This window comes from Cricetulus griseus, chromosome 2, assembly GCF_003668045.3.
Source record: "Cricetulus griseus strain 17A/GY chromosome 2, alternate assembly CriGri-PICRH-1.0, whole genome shotgun sequence".
In the NCBI taxonomy this organism is placed as follows: domain Eukaryota; kingdom Metazoa; phylum Chordata; class Mammalia; order Rodentia; family Cricetidae; genus Cricetulus; species Cricetulus griseus.
Genome location: NC_048595.1, coordinates 174,111,606 through 174,133,325, shown reverse-complemented (window position 1 = coordinate 174,133,325; position 21,720 = coordinate 174,111,606). Strand labels below are relative to the sequence as shown.

At 43.7% G+C, this 21,720-nt stretch overlaps 1 protein-coding gene across 2 annotated transcripts in view; it reads left to right on the top strand.

Moving 5' to 3' along the window:
- The window catches only part of Nedd4l (NEDD4 like E3 ubiquitin protein ligase), a 324,233-nt gene that overhangs the window by 254,674 nt on the left and 47,839 nt on the right, over positions 1 to 21,720 (top strand). For both annotated transcript variants that reach the window (XM_027402751.2, XM_035440119.1), the window contains 5 exons: positions 1,009 to 1,059; positions 11,754 to 11,815; positions 11,939 to 12,041; positions 14,124 to 14,290; positions 20,781 to 20,916. In XM_027402751.2, coding sequence (XP_027258552.1) covers positions 1,009 to 1,059; positions 11,754 to 11,815; positions 11,939 to 12,041; positions 14,124 to 14,290; positions 20,781 to 20,916 — 519 coding nt within the window. The remainder of the gene's footprint in view (positions 1 to 1,008; positions 1,060 to 11,753; positions 11,816 to 11,938; positions 12,042 to 14,123; positions 14,291 to 20,780; positions 20,917 to 21,720) is intronic.

Below are 21,720 nucleotides of genomic sequence, written 5' to 3'. Positions count from 1 at the left end.
ATGGGAGAGGAGAAGTAATGTCCGTAAAAGGGAAGCATTTCTCAGTGCACCAGTCAGGTGTAGATAAGGATCTCTGTGTCTCTTTGCTTTTTATCAGTTAGTTGTGGAAAGGGTTTGACTCTATGTAAAGAATTTTCCAGCTCTCATAAGTTTGTGTGCAGTAGAAGCAACTGTGCACTATGGGGGAGGTAGTTGTTTTGATCTGATTTGTGCCTAAGGTCCTCTGGACACCAGAGGCCAAGCCACAAAGTTCTGTAACCACAGGACATATACAAGCGCAGTTGTCTGGCACTCTGGTCTAGAGCCCTATCCTGAGTGACTCCCAAAGTCTTGGAGGGGACCAGTGAGTCCCATAACCAATGCCACACTGGTCGCATTCAAGTCATGAAGAAGCATTCTGTGTGGTAGCTCAAGAGAGCAAGGAACACAGCTTATCCAAAATTATAGACTTTTTCCCTAGATGTGGATTCCCCCGTAGCATACTTACTGGATAGGGGGGGAAAAAACTGCTTTTTTTTTTCTTTTTATGATCTGCAATTCATAAGATGCATTAGTAAGTAAGTCACGTGTACTTCTTCAAATTCCTCTCCCGGGAAGCTCTTGAGTTTATAGCAGGATAAGTATGTGTTGAAATGTTCCCAGCATTTCTGTCCTGCCTTCTTTTTAAGCTGGGTCCAACTCTGCCCCCAAACCCTAAATGGCCTTATGTGCCTCTTCCCTGACTGCCCACATGCTTCCAACCCCTACGAGAGGATTCCTTGTCCTTCTTTTTGGAGGTAAGCACAGAGTGTCAGTCACTTAAAAGATCAGATGTTGGAACTACACTTCCAGGTCTCCTGGTGACAGCTTGGTGCCTCATGTTGGCCCTCACTTCACCACCACTACCCCCTTTCACTGCATCCATACCAGGTCCTGATACTGTCTTTGTGTGCAATGGGACGGTTTTTCAGAAGTTTTGCCACGCAGGGAACAGAGAGCAACATTAACACTTTACTCTCTTCTTTACAGACACGAGACGACTTCCTGGGTCAGGTGGACGTGCCTCTCAGTCACCTTCCGGTAAGGGCAGACAGTTCCAAACTGTTGCATGCTGGGGCTGGGGGTTTTAGGGATTTCCAGCTTGTGTGTTAGGGGTGAAATGGGGACTGTGTGCCCTGGCCTTAGCTTTTTGCTAGAAAGAGGCCCTCTGGAGAGGTCATATAGAGGTCAACTTAGTTGCACCCCCCTCTCCTCCACGCCGCGCCCCCCCCACCCCGTCTGAATCACAAGAGTACTGTTATCAACATCTCCTAGCTCTTCCGTCTTTAGATACTGCTCCAAGGGATAGTTATCTTCTCCTGTCATAAGCTTGGTTTTTGTTTCCATGTGGCTGTTGGTCTGGCTTGGTGTTCACTTCCCTTTGGTTAAAGTAACCACGTCTATACAAGCTGCCAAGGTTTTATGTTGCTAGATTTCCATCTGCTTAGAGATGGAAAAGAACTGCCGGTTCTGAGTGTGCCTGTCCACTGGAAATCCAGCTCTAACCTCAGAGTGTTCCAGGTTAACCTATGTGACTCTGCCTCCCTTCCTCCCCGAGCAAACAGTGGGGGCTGTGGACTGTGACTGCAGTTTGGGGAGTCACCTGCGCACTGAGTGCATCAGTGTAAATAGGATGGGGAGACAAGAGCTGGAAGCCTTGGTGGCAGTGTCTGGTGTCTTGCATACCAGCTGCCATTTCTTGGATTGTCCTATCCTCCTCCTGGCCACCTTTCCCCAAACAGCTCAAAGTGTCATAAGTAGCAGCTATGAGAGGAGAGTCAAATATTTCTGCCTTACAAGGGCATTGTGTTTTTCAGTCCTTGTGTGAGCACGTAGCATAAATAGTCTATAAACTAAAGTGACTGGAAGGATCCAGTGCAAACCTGTTTCGTGGAAGCCAGGGCTGTTCCCCAATGGTGAGTGCCAGGGAAGACTCCTGCCAGGGAACCTTTGAAGATGTGTTAAGAAGGAATTCAGTGGCAAGTGAGGAATGCAATGGCAAGCCATTTACTCTGTCACTTGGAAGCCTAGGAAGAGTCTTCAAGGAGTGCATTAAGATATGTTTGTTTCTAAGAACAAAACTGAACCTCAGGTGCCCTGTGAATGTACTGCATAGTGCTTCTATGGGAACCATATCTAAAACCTGGTATACATTTTTTTAAGTTTTTTTTTTTTTTCCATGTCGGGGAGGGGGCATGAGTCCATACCCACAAGAGCTGAAATGTTATGTCAAATCCCATGGAGCTGGAGCTACATGCCCTTGTGAGCCACCCCTTTGGATGCTGAGAAACGGACTTTAGGCCTCTGGTAGAGCAGAAAGCTCTTTGAACACCGACCCCTCTCTCCAGTCCCAAATCTGATGATTCTTTTCAATTCTCTCAGCTCAGAGGCTGTGAATGTCTCAGAAGCTGCAAGGAAAGGGTCATAGTTAGAGTTACTGTTGCTGCAGTGAAACACCATGACCAAAGCAACTTGAGGAGGAAAGGGTTTATTGATCTTCCACATCGAGGTTCATCATCAAAGGAAGATAAGACAGGAACTCCAACAGGCCAGGAACCTGGGGTCACAGTGAGTGCTGCTCACTAGCTTGCTCTCCATGACTTGTTCAGCCTGCTTTCTTATAGAACCCAGGACTTCCAACCCAGGGGTGGCACCACCCACAATGGACTGGGCCTCCCCGTTCAATTGCTAATTAAGAAAATACCCTCCAGACTTGCCTGCAGCCCAATCATATGAAGGCATTTTCTCAGTTGAGGCTCCCTCTTCTCTGATGACTCTAGCCTGTGTCAAGTTGACATAAAAGTAGCATTCCTGACTCAGTGGGTTTTCCCTATCATGTTCTTCTGGTTAAAACTGGAAAGTTATGCCCTGAGACAGTGTTGATCAGTTAGCCACTTCTCCTGTGGCTGTCCCTAGCCACTCTCTTCCCTAAAGTAAGAGCCATGTGTTCACCATGGGAAAGTATTGACTAATAGTCTGTAGGAGTCGTGAGTGAGTGGCTGGAGAGACGGCTTGGTGGTTTAGAGCACTTACGTGCCCTTCCAGACAACCCAGCACCCATGTCCAGTGGCTTACTGCTCACTGCTATCTGTAAATCTAGCTCCAAGGATCCTGGCATCATCTTCTGGGTTTCCCTATGCTCTGCAGGCACTCACACAAGTAGCATACAGACACATACAGATACATCTAAGTTTGGTCAGGTTAGTTGGTTGGTTGGCTGCTTGTAACCAAAAGCAGGCAGGCAGGCAGGCAGGAAGGAAGGAAGGAATCCTAACTGTAGTAGCATAAGTCTTTAATCCCAGCACTTGGGAGGCAGAGGCAGGCCATTTGTATTTGAGGCCATCCAGGGCTTTGTGAGATTCCCCATCTCAAAGGAAAAACAGAGCCATAAGTGACAGTTTCACCACCTGTCTCCGGTGTGCTCTCTGTGTGACTTAGGGGTGACTGATTTTAAAGGTGGCATAGCTTCCAGTGAGCAGAGGTGTGTTCTTTAAAGACCAAGTCAATACAAGGAATAATTGGGCTTGTGACCAGGGTAAGCTTTCAGAGAAGTTGGTACCACCAAGCCCTAGAATAGAAGCCAGCTGATTTCTATTCATATATACATTACATGAATATATGAAAAGGGCATAATGAAAGTCAATATTTCATACAATTAATATATAAGTAAGAACAGAATTTTTTTTTAATTTTAAGGCCCCCGCAAGATAGGACAGCCTTCTGGTTATAGAAATGCCCAGAGAGAAGCCTATGTTATAGCACCATAAGCCGCTAGACCAGCAGTTTTCACCCTTCCTACTGCTGCAACCCTTTAGTTAATTAAGTTCTTCATGAGGTGGTGACCCCCAACCATAAAATTATTGCCCCTTCACAACTATAACTTTGCTACTGTTATGAATCATAATGTAAATATTTGTGTTTTCTGAAGGTCTTGGGTGACCCCTGTGAAAGGGTCAGTCAACACACACACACACACACACACACACACACACCTGCCACTGAGGGTCACAACCCACAGGTTGAGACCCACTGCTATAATGCAAACTGATTAGCAGTTTGAGCTAATTACCTTCAAGGCGATAGACCACAGTAGAAACCAAAAGAGGGAGAAGGCGAAGATACTTTTCTTATGTTCTATGTAGTAGTTGAAGCCAAATGGCATATTCTGCATGTACTTGACCTTGGGACCTTGGATTTTTAGTACTGTTATGTATGTATTTTGGTATGTCACAGGACAATTGTGGAAAATTGCACAGATGTTCATTCTGTGTGGTAATGCAGTGTGATAATGTGTTGTGCATGTTCAATCTGTTTTGTGGAATGCATAATAGATGTTTTGTCTTCATAGCTACATAAACATTGTCATAGTTAGATTATATGAGGCCTACAGATCCTACATTTGTCATAAATATCCCATTTTAAGTAAGAGAAATGAAGATGAAAAAATATTTCATTTGTCCTTTTAATTATTAATAATGGAGAAGGTTTGGGCTGATTGATGGCTCAGTGGCTAAGAATATTTGCTGCTCTTGGGAAGGACCAAATGTCTTACAATAGCCTACAACTCTGGCATGAGAGACTCAGACTACTCCTTCTGGCTTCCGTGGGAGCCCTTGTGCACAGTACATATACACTCATACACATAAATACTTATGAAAAAAATCTTTAAGTAATGGAGAAGACCCATGGAAAGCTAGAATGTGGGAAAACAATGGTGCTGCCAGCCACTCCTGATAACCCAATCAGGTTAAGGGACCTGATTGAGTATTTATGTGTGTGCCCTAAATAGGGTTTCTATTGCTGCAATGACACACCATGACCAAAGAGCAAATTGAAGAGGAAAGGGTTTATTTGGCTTACATTTCCACTTTGCTGTTCATCACTGAAGGAAGTCAGGGCAGGAACTCAAATCACGGCAGGATCCTGGAAGCAGGAGCTGATGCAGAAGCCATGGAGGGGTGCTGCTTACTGGCTTGCTTCCATGGCTTGCTGAGCCTGCTTTCTTATGGAATGCAGGACCAGCCCAATGATGGCACCATGAGCTGGGCCCTCCCCCATTGATCACTAATTGAGAAGGTGCCTCACAGCTGGATCTCATGGAGGCATTTCCTCAGCTGAGGCTCCTTCCTCTCTGATGACTCTAGCTTGTGTCAAGTTGACACACAAAACCAACCAGTACAATATGGTTATTAATTTATACTATAACCCATTAGCAGCTGGAAGATTCATTCCTTGAAGAAATATTTACAGATAGATGGAGTTCTGATCTTAATGGATGAGTCAGTGAAGCCAGTTCTCCCTCGTGAAGCATGTGGCATTATCGCAGCCACATGTGGTGCTTAAGCATTTTAAATTCAGCTGTGTGACAGCAATGTTCATTTATGAGTCTTTGCCCATTTCATTAAGGGATAGACTTAAGCCATTTTGGCAAGGGACTATTGTCAGATGACACCTCTGAAAATCAGAATTCCCTGGCTTTGGATCAGAAATGTGGTTTTCATTCCCCTCTTCCATAAATCATACTTTCAGGTACTGGGACAACCATGGGTTGGGGATGCTGAACCCACCAGAAATCCTTGTTGTGAGTTAAATTCCTTCCTGCTCACTTCACATTGTTTCTGTAATTCTGCATATAATTATTTGAAGTATTTCATTTGGATAGTAATAGTCTTCAAAATTAAAGTTAGAGAAATAAGGACAAATTGTTTTTTCCAAATCCATATTGACAGACAACTAATTACCTGTTTCTCATATATATATATATATATATATATATATATATATATATATATTCACTTTTTAAAGTATTATTATGATCTAGTTTTTTGTTGTTGTTGTGCCTGGTGCTGGGTTATGCAAGGACCTTTTAACAAATTTATAGCCTTTATAGTCTCCTCTCCACCCCTGTGTGTTGTGTGGTGTGGTGTGGTGTGTGTGTGTGTGTGTGTGTGTGTGTGTGTGTGTGTGTGTGCGTGTGTGTAATATTGTAGGCCTCCTAGCTGAAGGCCCTTCCCTGGTTGAAAGCCCAGGGGTGTTACTGGAAGTTACTTGTGTTTGCAATCTCGAACTTTGCAAGTTATCTGACCCAGAGAAGCCCCCTCCCATTCCTGTCCCACACACACACACACACCAAAATGCCAATCGAGAGGGTTGGCTATACACTGTTGGTGGGCACACTGAGGCAGACTTCAGCTTTGTGAAACCCATGTCTCTCCCACAGCGCATTGCCAAGAGACGGGCACCTGGATTAATTAAGCAGCTTCTGGGCCAGGTGGCTCTTAAATGTAAGTCCAAATTGGCACCCTGATGGGAGAAAAGTGAGATGGAACAGTGACACAGATGCCCTACATGGTTGGGTGGTCACTGCCTGCCATCCCAACCACAAAAAGGGAGACTATGCTAATGGGAACCAAAATCAAGCCCTTCGCCTCTTTGCCGCTTCTGATCAAGGATTCCTCTCGGCTTCCTACTCAAGGGCTTCCCTGTTGAAACAAAGTAACTTTAGAATCCTGAATCACTCCTAGTCCAGTCTGTGTTCTCACTTCTCCCAGTTTCTATTGTGTAGGAACAGCGCAAGGACAGGAACTGAGGTTGGAGTTTTGTAGGACATCTGGGACATCTGCTTCCATTTCTCTGATTCCTGACTGTTTAGCTTCAGTATTTATTTTCTACTTTATTGCACTTTGAGGAAAGGATTGAGGCAAAGCAAGTGGGGTGAGTGAACCCTTAGGTAGGACAGAGATAAGGAAACACAGTCATGCTCTAAGACATTGACGAAAGACAAGCTTTTAGAGGTGGGTGAGTTGTCTAGGGGTCCTTTTGGGCCCCTGCTTTTCTACAAGAGAGAGGGTCCCCTCCAGGGCCAGGCCAGGTTGCCCACCTAGCTCTGTCACAGAGCATCAGGGCAGTTCCAGTGTTCCCTAAGCAGAGGCTCTGTGTCCTTGGTGACACACTCGTTACCTAGGAGATGCTGGCAGCAGGACAGAGGCCTGCAGAGGAGATGAGAGTCTATAAATGAGGACAGTCCTGTTGCCTACCAGCTGCTCACCAGTACTGCCCTTTCAGTGAGGTTCCTGCTGTCTTCACGGGGCCACCAGGAACAGCCTCAGCTGTGGCTACACATGATTGCTGATTGTTTTAAACTTCTGTTTGGGGGGCTGTTTGCTCACTCATTGTTCCGTTGTCGCCAAATCACAAAATGTATCTTGCACATTCTGATTTAGGATAAAAATAATTCAAAAGTGTGCTCTGACAACAGAATGAAGTTCTGACATGTGTTTTCCTATTGCACCCCTGAACCTTCTCCTGTCCCTTCCTTGTTCTATGCCTCCTCGTTACTCCCACAGCTCCCAACGCTCCCCACCACTGCCAGTTTCAGATTCTCTGCATCCTTGGGCACCCTTTGCACTAGATAGAGAAGCTGTTTCACACACTCATCTCCAGCTTTGCCAAGGTTGTAGTTGGGCAGCCTGGGCTGACTGTTTCCCTAGAATAGGGCATGTTTGGGAAGACGAGGTGGGGCCTCTAAGATAGTTTCAGTGGTAGACATTCTCATGTTCATGGCTGGTGGTAGGATAGTGACACTTTCTCAGCTGTGCCCAGTTCATTACCATCCACTCCTGAGGGTGTTTTCTAGATGAGGAAACCTGGGCCCAGAGAAGGTGATTTTTTTTTCCCCCAGCAAGTGACATTGCTGGGCTTGCTACTGGTTCCCCAATACCAAGGTGGTCAACAGGATGGGGGACAGGAGGAGCCTGAGGCTTGGAAGTGGCTGATGGTTTCAGCCAGGTTTTCAATCTGGGCCCCTAGCAGTTTCCCCCTTCATTTGTTCTTATGTGTTGAATTTGACAGCCTGTTCTCCATTCTGGGATTCACACCGTCTTCTCTCTGAGGAACATGATCTTATCTATGAGATGAAGAGTTAGTGTTTGTCCATTGGTTCTCAACCTTCCCAACACTGTGACCCTTTAATACGGTTCCTCGTGTTGTGGTGACCCCCAACCATAAAATTGTTTTTGTTGCTATTTCATATTTTTGCTACTTTATGAATAATAATGTAAATATCTGTGTTTTCCAGTGGTCTTAAGCAATCCCTGTGGAAGGGTCGCTTGACACCGCCCCCCACCAAAGGGGTTGCAACCTACAGGTTGAAAACCACTGGGTTAAATGGTTATTTGTTTTTCATGAAGTGTGTTCTGCAGCTGCCTATCATTGCATAGTGTTGATTTGTCAACACCTGATAACAGTGGCCAAGTTTGTGCCCAGTACCTTCTGAGACCTATATGTAAACTGCTTTCATCTGATTGGTTTAATCCTCACAACAGTACAGGAAGACCTCACTACTGTCCCATTCTATAGACAAGGCCACCACCAAGTTCTGTAAAATAGTAAAGACAGGACACAGACCTGGTTTCTGCCTCTTGCTCTGTGAGGTACTGGTCAGTTCTGTTTCTTGATGTGTGGACAGAGGAATGTCCAGAGCCCTATGTCATTCCTGAGATCCTCACTGGTGCCAACTGACATTAGGCTATTAGTCTTTTCCCTACACTGCCCCTACGCCATCAAATTAGTTCTCCCTTAGAGTAGTATATTATTGCTGTGGCTGCCCCTCCCACATAGTTACAACCCTCAGGGCAGGTACTCTGATGTCACATGTCTTTTCCTTGAAATTGAATAAAATTGTTTATCAAATAAATGAAAAAAGGAAGAATTGCCAGAATTATTAATACTCTTTTTCAATAGTTTTTAACGTGTGTGTGTGTGTGTGTGTGTGTGTGTGTGTGTGTGTGTGTGTGTGTGTCTTTGAGACCTGGTTCTCCACTTCCATCAAGTGGATTCCTGGGATCTAACTAAGGTCTTCAGACTGGACAGGAAACACCTTTACTTATTGAACCATGTCCCTGGCCCCAACAATGACATTCCTGATTACCCAGTTGTGCATTGTAAGGGATATGCATTGAAAATTCTTATATAGAAAACATTCCCCAAATGTTTTTAAGTTTGACTTCCTTAGAACAATCGAAAAGATTATAATAACTGAGTTTCTTCAGTAAAAGTTAATTTTGGGGCTCTGTTTTTAATAGATCAAATGAATTTATCAATCATTTGCCACACATACCTCCTTTCTTGACCCCAGCAATCAGTGGTGAGAAAGTTCAAGCCTTAGACAGTGATACAGAATAGATTAGCAGAACACTATATGACACAGCAGGGTGATATAGGTGAGTTTAAAATGGGCTCTCTGAGGGCAAGATGACATCAGTAGAGCCATCCAGAGTTGACTGTCAGTCAGGACCTGTCAGTACATGGGCTCCGTGTCAGGGTTAGAAATGATCTGTTCTTGAGATGATGGTGAATGCTTGAAGTATGACCCATTATCATGGAGCCTGTTCACAGTGAGGTAAACTTATAAAGCCTGATCACATGACTAACGGGTTATAGGCAGGAATTCATTACAGTGAGATTAGGGCTAAGATTGCTGTAGAGATGGCTCAGAAGGTAAAGTGCAACAAAAGCACTTTAGTTTAGTCCCTAGAACACACATGAAAACAGTGTCTTCCAAACCCAACAGGACTGATGCACATATGAAGGGTGATAGCATGCACAAGACCTGCATAAGTTCAAGCCTCCCCCACCCCCCAAAAAAAATCCCAGCATGGAGAAGGGGAAGTGAACACAAATTCCCATCCCTAACCAAGAAAGCATTTGCAACAGATAGCTGCTGAGAATGGGAAAATCGGTTTTCTCCAGTGTTATGACACCGGGTATATCAACCACACTCCATGGCAGGCCTCACGCTCTGGTATAGTTGACCAACACAAAACAGACTTCCTTGCCTTTGGCATGCTGTTTTTGGTTTGGTTTGGTTTACTTTGGTATTTTGCTGTGTGTGTGTGTGTGTGTGTGTGTGTGTGTGTGTGTGTGTGTGTGTGTTTAGAGTTTGTTTTGATTTGGAGAGTTGTTTCTTAAGAGAGATTGAACATTAAATTAGGTAGGAGGAAGTAGAGAGAGAATCTAGAAGGAGTTGGAGACAGGAAAGAATGTGATCAAAATATATTGTATGAGAATACGTTAAATATTGTATGTTATATCAAATATAAAATATTAAGAATATAATGTTAATAATATAATATGTTAAAGCCAACAAATAAAAGGCATTATGGCATGTCTTACAATTCGAGCACTGAGTAAGCAGAGACAGGAAGATTCCCTGGGTTCTCTGATCAACCACACTAGCCTAATCAATGAGTCCTAATAATCACTGAGCTCAGGCCAGTAAGAGAGAAAAAGGTGAATGGTGCCCAAGACTGTCCTTTGGCCAGCACACAGAAACACACAAATAATACATGCACACACAGAAAGGGGGAAGGGAATAAGAGTAGAAGGCCATTAGGAATGAAGGACATAAACAGATAACTGTTCAAATGTAAATACTTTTTGGTGGGTGTGGGTTTCAAGACAGGGTTTCCTTGTGGCTTTGGAGGCTGTCCTGGAACTAGCTCTTATAGAACAGGCTGGTCTCGAACTCACAGAGAACTGCCTTCCTCTGGCTCCCAAGTACTGGGTTTAATGGTGTGTGCCACCACCGCCTGGCTCAAATGTAAATACTCATTCTCTCTCTTCTTTCTTGACATGATAACATATTGTATTGTGCTTTGCCCCTCTTCCTATAAAAGCAAATATTTTGGGTTGCATTTAATTTGTATTAAGTATTTCAGGTTTGACTACATACAGCATTTTAAAAAATAATGGTACAAATTTACCCACTGTCCAGCTTTGTTAGCCAACCAACTTTGCACAGTAAAATGAGTCCTCATTTCTTATGGAATGAGCAGACATCCTGTGCCCTTGATTGCCTTTCTGTTGCTGTGATGAACAGAGTGACCAAAAGCAACTTGGGAAGGAAAGGTTTATCATGGAGGGAAGCCAGGGCAGGAACCTGTATGCAGGAACTAAAGCAGAGACCATGGATGTAGCTGGTAATGTTGCTTTCCTGTATAACCCAGGACCACCTGCCCAGGGGTAGCCCTTCTCCCAGTGGCCTGGGCCATACCACAACAATCATTAATCAAAGAAATATCGGGCAGACATGCCAAAAAGCTGATCTCATAGAGGTAATTCCTCAATTGGGGTTTCCTCCTTCCACGAAATTTTAGTTTGTGTCAAGATGACAAACTATGGAGTACAGCCCGGTTTCACTCACAGCTTCATGAAATAAGCCCAGTGTGGGTTGAGGCTCCCTGGATGCTTTGCATGGGAGATACCTTATCGGTCCTTTTAGGCTGATGACTTGATATTTTAATGTGAGAAATGAAGTTGCACCCCAAGGCTAGCCCTTGCATTCTGTCTAACTCTGTGTTTAGGTGTCTTGAGTCACCGAATAATGGGGCACCAATGACCGCTGCCTTTCCAAAGTTAATCAACTCTGGGAGATTTGAGGCCGCACCCTGCAGTTAGAAATTACACTTGGAAGTGGTGGCTATAATTTTGTCATTTGTCTCTGGCTGGGCTTGACTGCTAGAACCTGATGTAGACAGTGACATCTAGTGGATCTCAAATAGACAAGCCTCCCGTGGGCCTTGCAGATATTTAATTCATCTTCTAAGTACCTGTTGAGGAACTAGCTCTTGGCATGTCCTAAAAGTATATCTTCCATATTCCTGATGAGTGTGTCAAAAATAGAAAACTGTTGTGAGTATTGTTTCTTTGCTGATTGATTTTTTTTCTTCCCCTAGACAGAAGATCCAACCATGGAGAGACCCTATACATTTAAGGACTTTCTCCTACGACCAAGAAGGTGAGACTTGGGAGTGGGGGTGGGGGTGAGTGTTTACAGTGCTGGTTTCTCTGAGGACAGTTTCAGAAGAAGGATGGAAACAAGCCATATCCATTTTTTAACTGGTTTTCTTCCTGGATGCAGTCATAAATCACGAGTCAAGGGGTTTTTGCGGTTGAAAATGGCCTACATGCCGAAAAACGGAGGTCAGGATGAAGAGAACGGCGAGCAGCGAGACGACATGGAGGTATGAGAAACAGCTGCGGTCCCTGGCCTGCTTCCTGGCTGCTCTTCTCATTTGTATTACACTTTGAGACTCTGATAGAAGGAAGTGAATGTTTGCAAATGTAAATACAAGTATGGGTACAAATACCCCTTTGAAAGTCCTCCAGGGTGAGGTTGTTTTAGCAAAAGTGAAATTCCCATTTTGTCACAACACTCCTAATAGGAAGAGCAGCTCTTTGCACAGTTGTGTTAATTTCTTGTCTGGCTGCTGTTAACATACCCAACTGGGGCCACTGAAGGAAGAAAGGCTCACATTTCAAGCCAGTGAAGTTCGAGGTGGCAGGGCGGTCCTGGAAGTAGGAATGTGAGGCAGCTGGTCGTATTGAATCACTGTCTGGAGACAGTGGACAGAGCAGGATTCAGCTGTAAATCCAAAAGGCCCACCCTCAGTGACCCCCTTCCTTCAGCAAGACTCCACCTTCTAATGGTTCCACAACTTTTCCAAGCACTGTTACCAGCTGAGGACCATGTTTCCAAGTACATGAGTCTAAGGAAGACATTTAGCAGCAGCTTAAGGCATCTACTGTGGACGGCCCCACTGCCAGGGGAAAAAAAAAAAATCCCCATCATTTCTTTGGACTTTCAGTTCCTTTTAGGTTCCTTTTAGCACTTGAACTTGCTCCAGAGTGGATGAGGGTTGTCTTAGAAACTCTCTCCCCATTTCTGGTTCATTTGGTCCACGGGTGACTGTGTGTATTGCAGAGCCATCCTAGGGAAATGCCATTTTGCAGTGAGATGTTCAGAAGAGTGTTCCGTGCTGTCGTCCTCTAGCATAGTGGGCTCTTCACTTTCTGGTCACATATCTGTACTGTGAGCCCCATTGTACCATCCCAGCGTATGCTATAGACAGCACTGTTCTGTTACGTCAATTCTCACATTGTTCTGAAAGTCCCCACTGAACAAGGCCTCCCTAGCTGTTTTCACATCTGTTTGCAGCTGTCCCACTTGTGTGATACTTGAATGATGCTTGGTGGGCAAACCCCCTGCAACCAAAAGGCCACATTTCCAGGCAGTATTTCACTATAGGCTTCCTCAGCCACCACCACCTGACAGAGACTGAAGTGGGTGGTAAGCGGTAGCAGAGTTTGAGATTTCCCAAGCAAAGCAACAGATTGCTGTGTGAAATCCAAGGAATTTTTTATACTCTTCTCATCTTCCAATGGCAGTAACCAGTGAATCAGTTGATTTTCCGCTGGCTTTACCAGGGGATGTTAGGAAAGCAATACTTAATGCCGAAGGTATGTGTCGGAACAGCACAACTCCGATGCTGGCACCATGTAGTCTGTTTCGGCTGTGCCTAAGCAACAGCAGCAGTTTCTAGACAACTTGTGGCTCACACTTCATCTCCTCTCACACCAACCCCAGGCCATCTTCATTGGAGACCAGTAGCCATTGGAATCCCTACACCTGTAACCTGTGCCGTGCTTTGTTTTAGAACACACATGCATACTTCATGGTAGTGTTGAAAGGATGACAGCTGCAACAGCTTTGGCATGTCTCATTGGCTTTGTGCAGCCCTAGAGGTCTTTGAGTCAGAATAACTACTGGAAATGTAAAATTTTATGATGTGACTTAGAAACTTAAACAGGGCAACAGGTTAGAGCGCCTTCTGTCACACCCGGTTTGATCCATGGAATCCACGTGGTAGGAAGAAAGAAGTGACACCTGCAAGTTGTCCTCCACCCCATACACATGTGCCATGTATGCACACATGAACTTACACATAAATATACACACTCAAACAAATGAATGTTTTAAAAAACGAAAAGAAAGTAAATGGAGTGTCCAGACCTGGTGGGCCCCTGTGATGCAGCCATCTTAGAAGCTGGTAGGATTAAGATTAACTGGCCATTGTTCAAATGAGTTTTGAGTCCTTGAATTGGTTTTTCTCCCTTTGAGGGAGAATGTATCTCAGTGTGACATGGGAAACCATTATAAGATGCAGAGTGTGAGGCAGAGTAGGCAGAAGGACGTCACCCTGGGGTTGTCTGCTCCTGTGATCTGGAGCCCAGACTCATGACCTCCCATTAACTTCACTCCACAGCATGGGTGGGAAGTTGTTGACTCAAACGACTCAGCTTCCCAGCACCAGGAGGAGCTCCCGCCTCCTCCTCTGCCACCAGGATGGGAAGAGAAAGTGGACAATTTAGGCCGCACTTACTATGTCAACCACAACAATAGGAGTACACAGTGGCACCGACCCAGCTTGATGTAAGTACCACCAGATGGCAGGGATGCTGTGTCACACCCTGCACAGCAAAGGGTGGCAATTCCAAGACAAGTTTGGGGACTAGTGAGTGAGCGTGTGCATGTGTACATTCTGGCATGCATGTGTGTGTGTGTGTGTGTGTGTGTGTGTGTGTGTGTGTGTGTGTGTGCAGGAAGAGGCTGCTGCCCCGTGCCATGTTACCCTTTGTGCTGCAATTGGAATTATTGTGCTTCTATTAGGATTACTGAAATGGGCTCTTCCTAGATTCTGCTTTGGGTTGGCAATCATCTTGCTTCCCTCTTCTTCAGCTTCCTCTCCTGACTAACCCAGGATAGAAAACAGGAGGCAGATTGGCTTTGCCATTTTCTTTAATGTTTGGCATTCTTATTCTTCTACATTATTTGATTTAGAAAGTCACAAAGGCTTCTTTTATTTTTATTTTATTTACTTTTCAGAAATTTTATCTATTACTGCCTTGGTATATTTATAAATGCAAAGAAGATTTGCAAAGCCAAAATTAGTAATTACTGTTTATTTCAACATCAACTGGCTTAGGGGGAGAACGAGGCAGATGATGCCTGTTCCCTTAGTAATTTTTGTTCTGATGATAGCAAATAAATAAATCCTAGTTACCTCAATTACTGTTTTAAAAGAATATCTTGAAGTAGCTTTTTGTTGTATCATAGTAGCAAAACTTAAATCTATTGATGTGCAGTAAGAGGTAGAGCCAAAGTACCCATGATAAAAGCAGAAGTTACTTTAGCCATTATAAGCTTGCCAGCAACCAAAAGAGCAGCATTAATATTACCAATTAGATAGTGCAAGTGATAGATTTTGAAAATGCAACAAAGGCAAGTGAGTGTACTTATTTACTCTTAAGATAATATTCTCTTCAACCAAACTGAAAGAGGTTTCCCAATGATGTTTTTTAGGCAGGTGATACCTAGAGATCCTGTAAACTGTTCTTATAAATCCCTTATCCTTAGAAATTTTAAAGGTATCCACCATATAATTGGGGCAGCGGCTAAGGGGGCAGCTAAGTCAGCTGGCTGACATTTTATGTGATTCAAGGATAAAGATTGCAGAGTGTGGAGCAGTGAATAGGTAGTCATCCCTGGTATTCTCCGTAGGTCCTTGGGTCTACCAGCTGTTTTTGGACACCCAGCATGGCCTTAGCTTATTGCTTAGATAAGGTGTACATCACCATGTTCGGGTCTTAAATATACTTTTTGTTGATACTATAAATTTATGATATTTGTCTTTCATTAATGATCATTGTACTTAGATGTTGGATAAGTCATTTAAGTACTGTATCTTTTTGTGGTAGAAATAACTTTGGACCTACCTTGGGCATGGTTTCATACCATTACAAAAGCAGCACCATCTACCTAAGCTAAACAGCACAAGAGAGGAGTATACACAAAGGGGGTATGTGGTGATCATAGTGCAGAACAGGACCAGGAAGAAATGTTAATGGCTGACATATAGCTGGGATTGTCCACCTTCATTACTCAGAACCTTGCAGATGGAAGTCTTTATTTGAGGGAAAAGATGTACAATTGCTAATGAGGTGACAACAGACAGCACAGGACCAGGTCCTTGAGACTTGGTGGTAGTTCCACAAGTGTATACTTAACTCAAACCAATCTAGATGTGTCAGTTACATAGGAATGGCGTCTTACATGTGAAGCATCTCAAAAGCAAGAAGTCTCTTCTGCAGTTTATCGATTTGGAATTATTGCCCCTTAACTGTTTGACTTGTCCAGAAGCCTTGGGCCCTCCAGAAGAATTATCATTTGCTTCTAGATTTAAAAAAAAAGTCATAATTCAATTTTATAGACAGTTCCATTACCCTTCAGAGAAAAAAATTATACTGTGAGAAAATATCTTAATTAAGAAGTTGTATCTGAAAACATTGGGTAGTGATCAATCAGGCCCTAAGTCAAAGAATTAGCTACCTCGGTGGGCAGAAATGAAGAGATGGGCTTATAATCCCAGCACTGAGGTGAAATAGGAACTTCTGGGCTACATAACTACACCCTACAAAGACTACTTCAGTGGCTCTGATTCTTGTCCAGTTTGTTAGACTTGTGTCCCAAAGTTGAACCCTCTGAATTGGCAGGATTCATTTTGTTCCTGGCTTTCCCTTGTGCTTAGGATCCTCTGTAGGCAGTTCACATCACTGTCTCTTGACAGATGTCCCACAGTTAAACATGCAGTGCACCAGGAGTCTCATCACAGCTGTTTTCTGCTTGCTTTCTCCTGTTGCCAGCTCCTGTGGATCATGTCCTTTCCCCAAAAAGCAAATAAGAGCCAGGAGATAAAGCAGGCTCTTAGCGACAAATATATGTCTGCTGCCGGGCCCTTCTCATCTACCATCTCAGTAGCCTGTGTTCTCTGTGTGTTGGGTTGGGTGTTTGTTGGTTGGTTTTTAATCCAGCCTCTCCCCAGTGCTAGGATTTCAGATGTGAGCTGCCTTGAAGAGAGTTAGTAGGAAAATATTGGAACTAGGACTTCTCACTCCTAGATCCTCATGTCCAGCACCAGAGTAAGAACACAGCAAAATACGGTTTTAGATGAATGATTGGCCAAAAGGAGCCATTTCAGGAAGTGATTTTAGACACATGGCTTGGGGTACTGTCCAGGCCAAGTTCAGGCCTCTACTTATAACTATGGAGCAGAAGGTGTCCCTTGAAGTCACTCCATCTCCTCAGGTCTAGTGGTGGCTTTTAAAACACCTCCTTTTAGATTTGTTCTTAATCCTATTTAGATGTAAACTATATTTTACTACAAAAATGACAATCTTTTTAAATGAAGAAATACCATTCTGTAAGATAAACTTCTTAAGCTGAAATGCTTGCTTTAAGCTTTTGATTATAAAATACTCAATACATCTCCTAATTTTCTAGTAATCAGTCATATCTCTGTGGTTTGGGTCATCATTATACTCGTGCACATTGAGGCCAAGGGGTGGGGCAACACAGTTCAGTATCTCAAGCCTGAGATCCTGAGTTCAATCCCCAGAACCCACAGTGGGGGAGAGAACCTATTTCCAAAGTTGCCCTCTGACCTCTACACACATGCTGTAGTACATCCCATACACACACACACACACACACACACACACACACACACACACACACACACTGTCACACATAATAATAATCAATATAATTTATTAAAACAAAGCAAATTGGGTTGGACATGGTCTGGGGCATTAATCTACGTGGATACTGAGATTGATTTCAAGGAAGGATCAGTCAAGTGGTAAAGTCTTGTCACTCCTATCATTTCCCATGCTATTCAAAGGGAAATTGTGTATGCAAAATTAGCTACTGAAGAAAAAGATGACATAGGCATTCTCAAATTGTCTCCCTGTTCCCAGTAAAGTCATCTTTGCATCTTAGTTTATCAAGCTCAATGGCAACTGTAGGCACTTGTAGAAACTTGTAGGTAGTCAGCAGCTCTTTCACTTAGTTAAATGCACACACACCCTGTGCAGATTCTTTGTATTGTTATGTTAGATGAGAAAAGCCTGTGCCACTCTTTGGTCATTGCTGTGGCCAGATACCTAGGAGCAATTATGAGAGGTCATTACTGTGACCAGATACCTAAGATAAATTAAGGGAGGGAGGGTTTTATTTTGGTTCACAGTTTTGAAGGTTCGTAGCCAGGGAGGGAGTAACTCCATTGCTTTGGGCTGAGACAAAGGAGCTCTCGTGGCAGTGGGAACACTGGCTTCAAAACTGACAGGAAGCAGAGTACGAATTCCTGGGCTATCCAGCTTCCTCTTCTTCCATCCCTCCAGCTGCTTGGGTAGCACCCACATTTAGGTGACACTTCCCCATCAGTGAGTCCTCTGAAATATGGGAGAGCTGTGTTCTCAGTGCATCAAGTTGACTATGAAAATGAACCATCACAAAGCCCCTGGTTGGAATTTCAAAATCAGAGTTACCATTCACACCAGTTGCTGATTAACTGAGCATGTTGGGTATGGGAAATTGACATCACTTTTCTAAAATACAGCATTCTTTACACACACACACACACACACACACACACACACACACACACACACTACTGCAGTAGTTGACACTCATGTACTTTAGAGGATATGAGATGCAGACAGAGAAGTAGTCAATTCAGGTATGGTGACCCTTGTTTTAATCCTGTTTGTAGAGCCCCCAGAATCCCTCTGGAGTAACTGTGGGTTGAATTTCAAGAAGGGCTTTCAATCTTGACAAAACACACATGGAGTAAAGAATTTTCAAGTGAGCAAAATAGCCATGAAGTGCAATTGTGTTCATCCTTAATCATCAAGAGAGGGCCAGGTACAATGGTGTGCGCCTTTAATCCTGACACTCAGGACACAGAGGCAGGTGGATCTTTGTGAGTAAAGGACAGCCAGGGTTACATAAAGAGACTCTGCCTAATAAAAGAAAAGAAAGGAAAAAAAAAAAAACTAAAACACAGTAGGACCGCATGTCCACAGTCAGTTGTTGAGGTAGGGGCAGTTCTTTGCCCAGGAGGCCATTAGCTGAGAAGAGAACAGACTCCATAGGGAGTGACATCGGTACCCAACATATTCTCGGGATTAGCTGGTGCTGTCAGGAGCAATTGTGTCTCATGTCAATGGAGTACTAATATTAAAACATTTAAATGTCATACTCTGCAGGTCTATGAAGTGTTTGAAGATCAAAATCTATGTCTGACCAATCTCATAGGTATAAGAAATGTGGGTGAAAATATCTGTAATTCTCAGGAACCTAGTTGTACAATGGCTGAAGCTTCCCAAAATAATTTGGCAAGGACAAAGACTTCAAAAAATGTAACTATATACATATGTATATTTCTCACTAACAGAGATAGAACTGAAATGTCTAGACTAGAGGTAGAACTGTAAAGTGCAATATGATAAACTATCCTAAGTTGTAACAATACACCTAGCCTTCCCAGTTACATCCACACCTAAACAGGCGTGGTCAATGCAACAGATGCAGACGAGGTGGATATCTCACTACACTACCTCCTTTAGCCCTAAAGTTAATAGCGTAAAGATGTTTGATAGAAATATTTCACTATTCAGGATGTTTGTGTTGTCCTCCTACAGTATTGCCCATTGAATACTGTTGCTACTCTGAGGTCCAGTGGGCTCTTTATTTAGGATATGAGTGAGTTTGAAAGTACTACAGACTTTAAATCCTTTCTTTTAGAAAGACTCTGTAATTAGGCTGTTGATTGATACTGTATTTCAATTCACCTAAACTAAAATCCTCAATTATTTTGGCCCATTAACCTACAGCATAATTTCTACTAAGTAGATGTGGAGCTGGATTGAGCATGTTTGCAAGTACCTCTGGAGGGTGTTTGGACTTCCACCCCAGCAACATCTAGCTGATGTCCCCCTACCCCCACCCAGGGACCTTTACCTGTCATGTACTGCGAATTATTTTTAAGATGCTGTCTATTAGGTTGTTTTCAAGAATAAGTTCTTCACCCAGATCCTGCCTTAAGAACCTTATGTGACAAACTAGGGTGTGACAGAACAGTGTTCTTCAAGTACAAGTGTATTTGGGAGGTCAGCCCTTGGTGTTCATTTGGATTATTAGAGGTAGGTTGTTGGGGAAGGGGGTTGAAATATTTCAATGTGAGCCTTTTGTCAAAACAAGACATAAAGCAGCTAAAAGCAAGTCACACAGCTCAGGAGACTTCCTCTTGAATTTGTGCTGTTAGTAGCCTTCAGTCAATTACTGATGACACAAATTAGCTGCTCTGTCACTTCTGACTAGACCTAGAAGGGACCTGCTAACAGACTGCATGTGTGAGCATGTATGAGCTTGCTTGTCACTTCCTTCCAGAGGCCTGGCTTATCACAGACTGAAGGACTTGGATTTCTCTTCTCTCTTAAATACTAAAGTGCAGCTTGAGGAACAGCCATCCCTCTAGACTCATGGCTCCCACACCTGTGGATTCAGCCAACCACAGACCAAAACTATCCAGGAAAATAGATAAGGCCTGTGCTGATCCTGAGCGGTGGTTTGTCTTCCTTTTCATTCCCTACACAGTGCAGGATAACAGTTGTTTGTAGAGTATTTTCATTGTGTGAAGCATTGTGATTTGAAGTATACAGGAAGTTGTTCGTGTGTTCTCTACAGTGTCATTCATTGTTAGGGACTGAACTTGGAGAATTTTGGGATCTGTGGGGATAGGAAGGGCTCTGCAGTCAATTCCCCATGGATGCAGAGGGGTGGCTGTACATGTCTGAAAGATGCTGTAACTCTTGTACAGTGTACTGAAGTTGCTTTTGCGATCTCAGAATGAACCTGCAGTGTGGACTAGCCAGAAAATGGAAGAGGTCCCATTGGTTGCATGCTCCTTGTTAGTGTTTGACCCTGACATCTTAGTCAGTGTGTAGCCCACAGTGAGGGGTGGACTGTTGGAGAGCTAGTTCTGAACACCTTCTCTTCTTATACCTCCTCACCCTCCATTCAGGGATGTGTCCTCTGAGTCAGACAATAACATCAGGCAGATCAACCAGGAGGCTGCACACCGGCGCTTCCGCTCACGGAGGCACATCAGTGAAGATTTGGAGCCCGAGGCCTCGGAAGGCGGTGGAGAGGGCCCTGAGGTATGATATCCAGAGATGTTGGCGAGCTAAGCAGCTCCATCTTCCCACAAGCCCCTGGGTGGTTTTGCACCCTGCTTTCTCCTCTCAGTAAGCTGCATATTGAATGTGAAGACTGTGACCTTATAACTAATTGATTCCCATCTGAGTATTAGCTAACTTAGAAATGGCTTTTGAAACCCATGTGCAGCCAAGTCCAGTAGCTTATGTGTCAAGGGGAGAACATTTTTTTTTTCTTGTGCGAAAGTCTTGCGTATTTTTGCTTAGTGACTGGTTTTCCCCAGGATCTAGCCAATCTAATGAAACAACACTAAGGTTGTCATTTTTGTGTGAGCTCTGTCATTTGTTTGGGTGTCACGGACAAGTTTCTAATGAACTGCTTGACATCTTAGGAGAGATTACCCTAAAATGTACAAGTTTGCGTTAATAGGAATTACTGAGAAAGGAAATGAATTAAGCAACACATCAGAAATGATCTTAACTTGATGCCAATGATTCTGATCCTTGGGTTGACCTTATGTTGGGAAGTCATCACAAAAGGTGGCAGTGGCCTGTATTGGAGCAGTAAGTTAGGGATTCCTCATAGATTCACTAACCGTTCTTCTGCAGTATCTAAGCTGCTGTCATTAAGAACCCTCACAGCGGTTAGAAAGGAAAAAAAAACATGAAAATTACTTGTAAATTCTTGAGGTGTTTCTAATCCATTTGTAACAGAGGCAGGCAAAAAGCTGCTGCAGGGGAGTGTGTATCCATAATGAGATTGTGGCCACTGGGCCCGCCTCCTTCACACTTGGCCACACCCCTCAA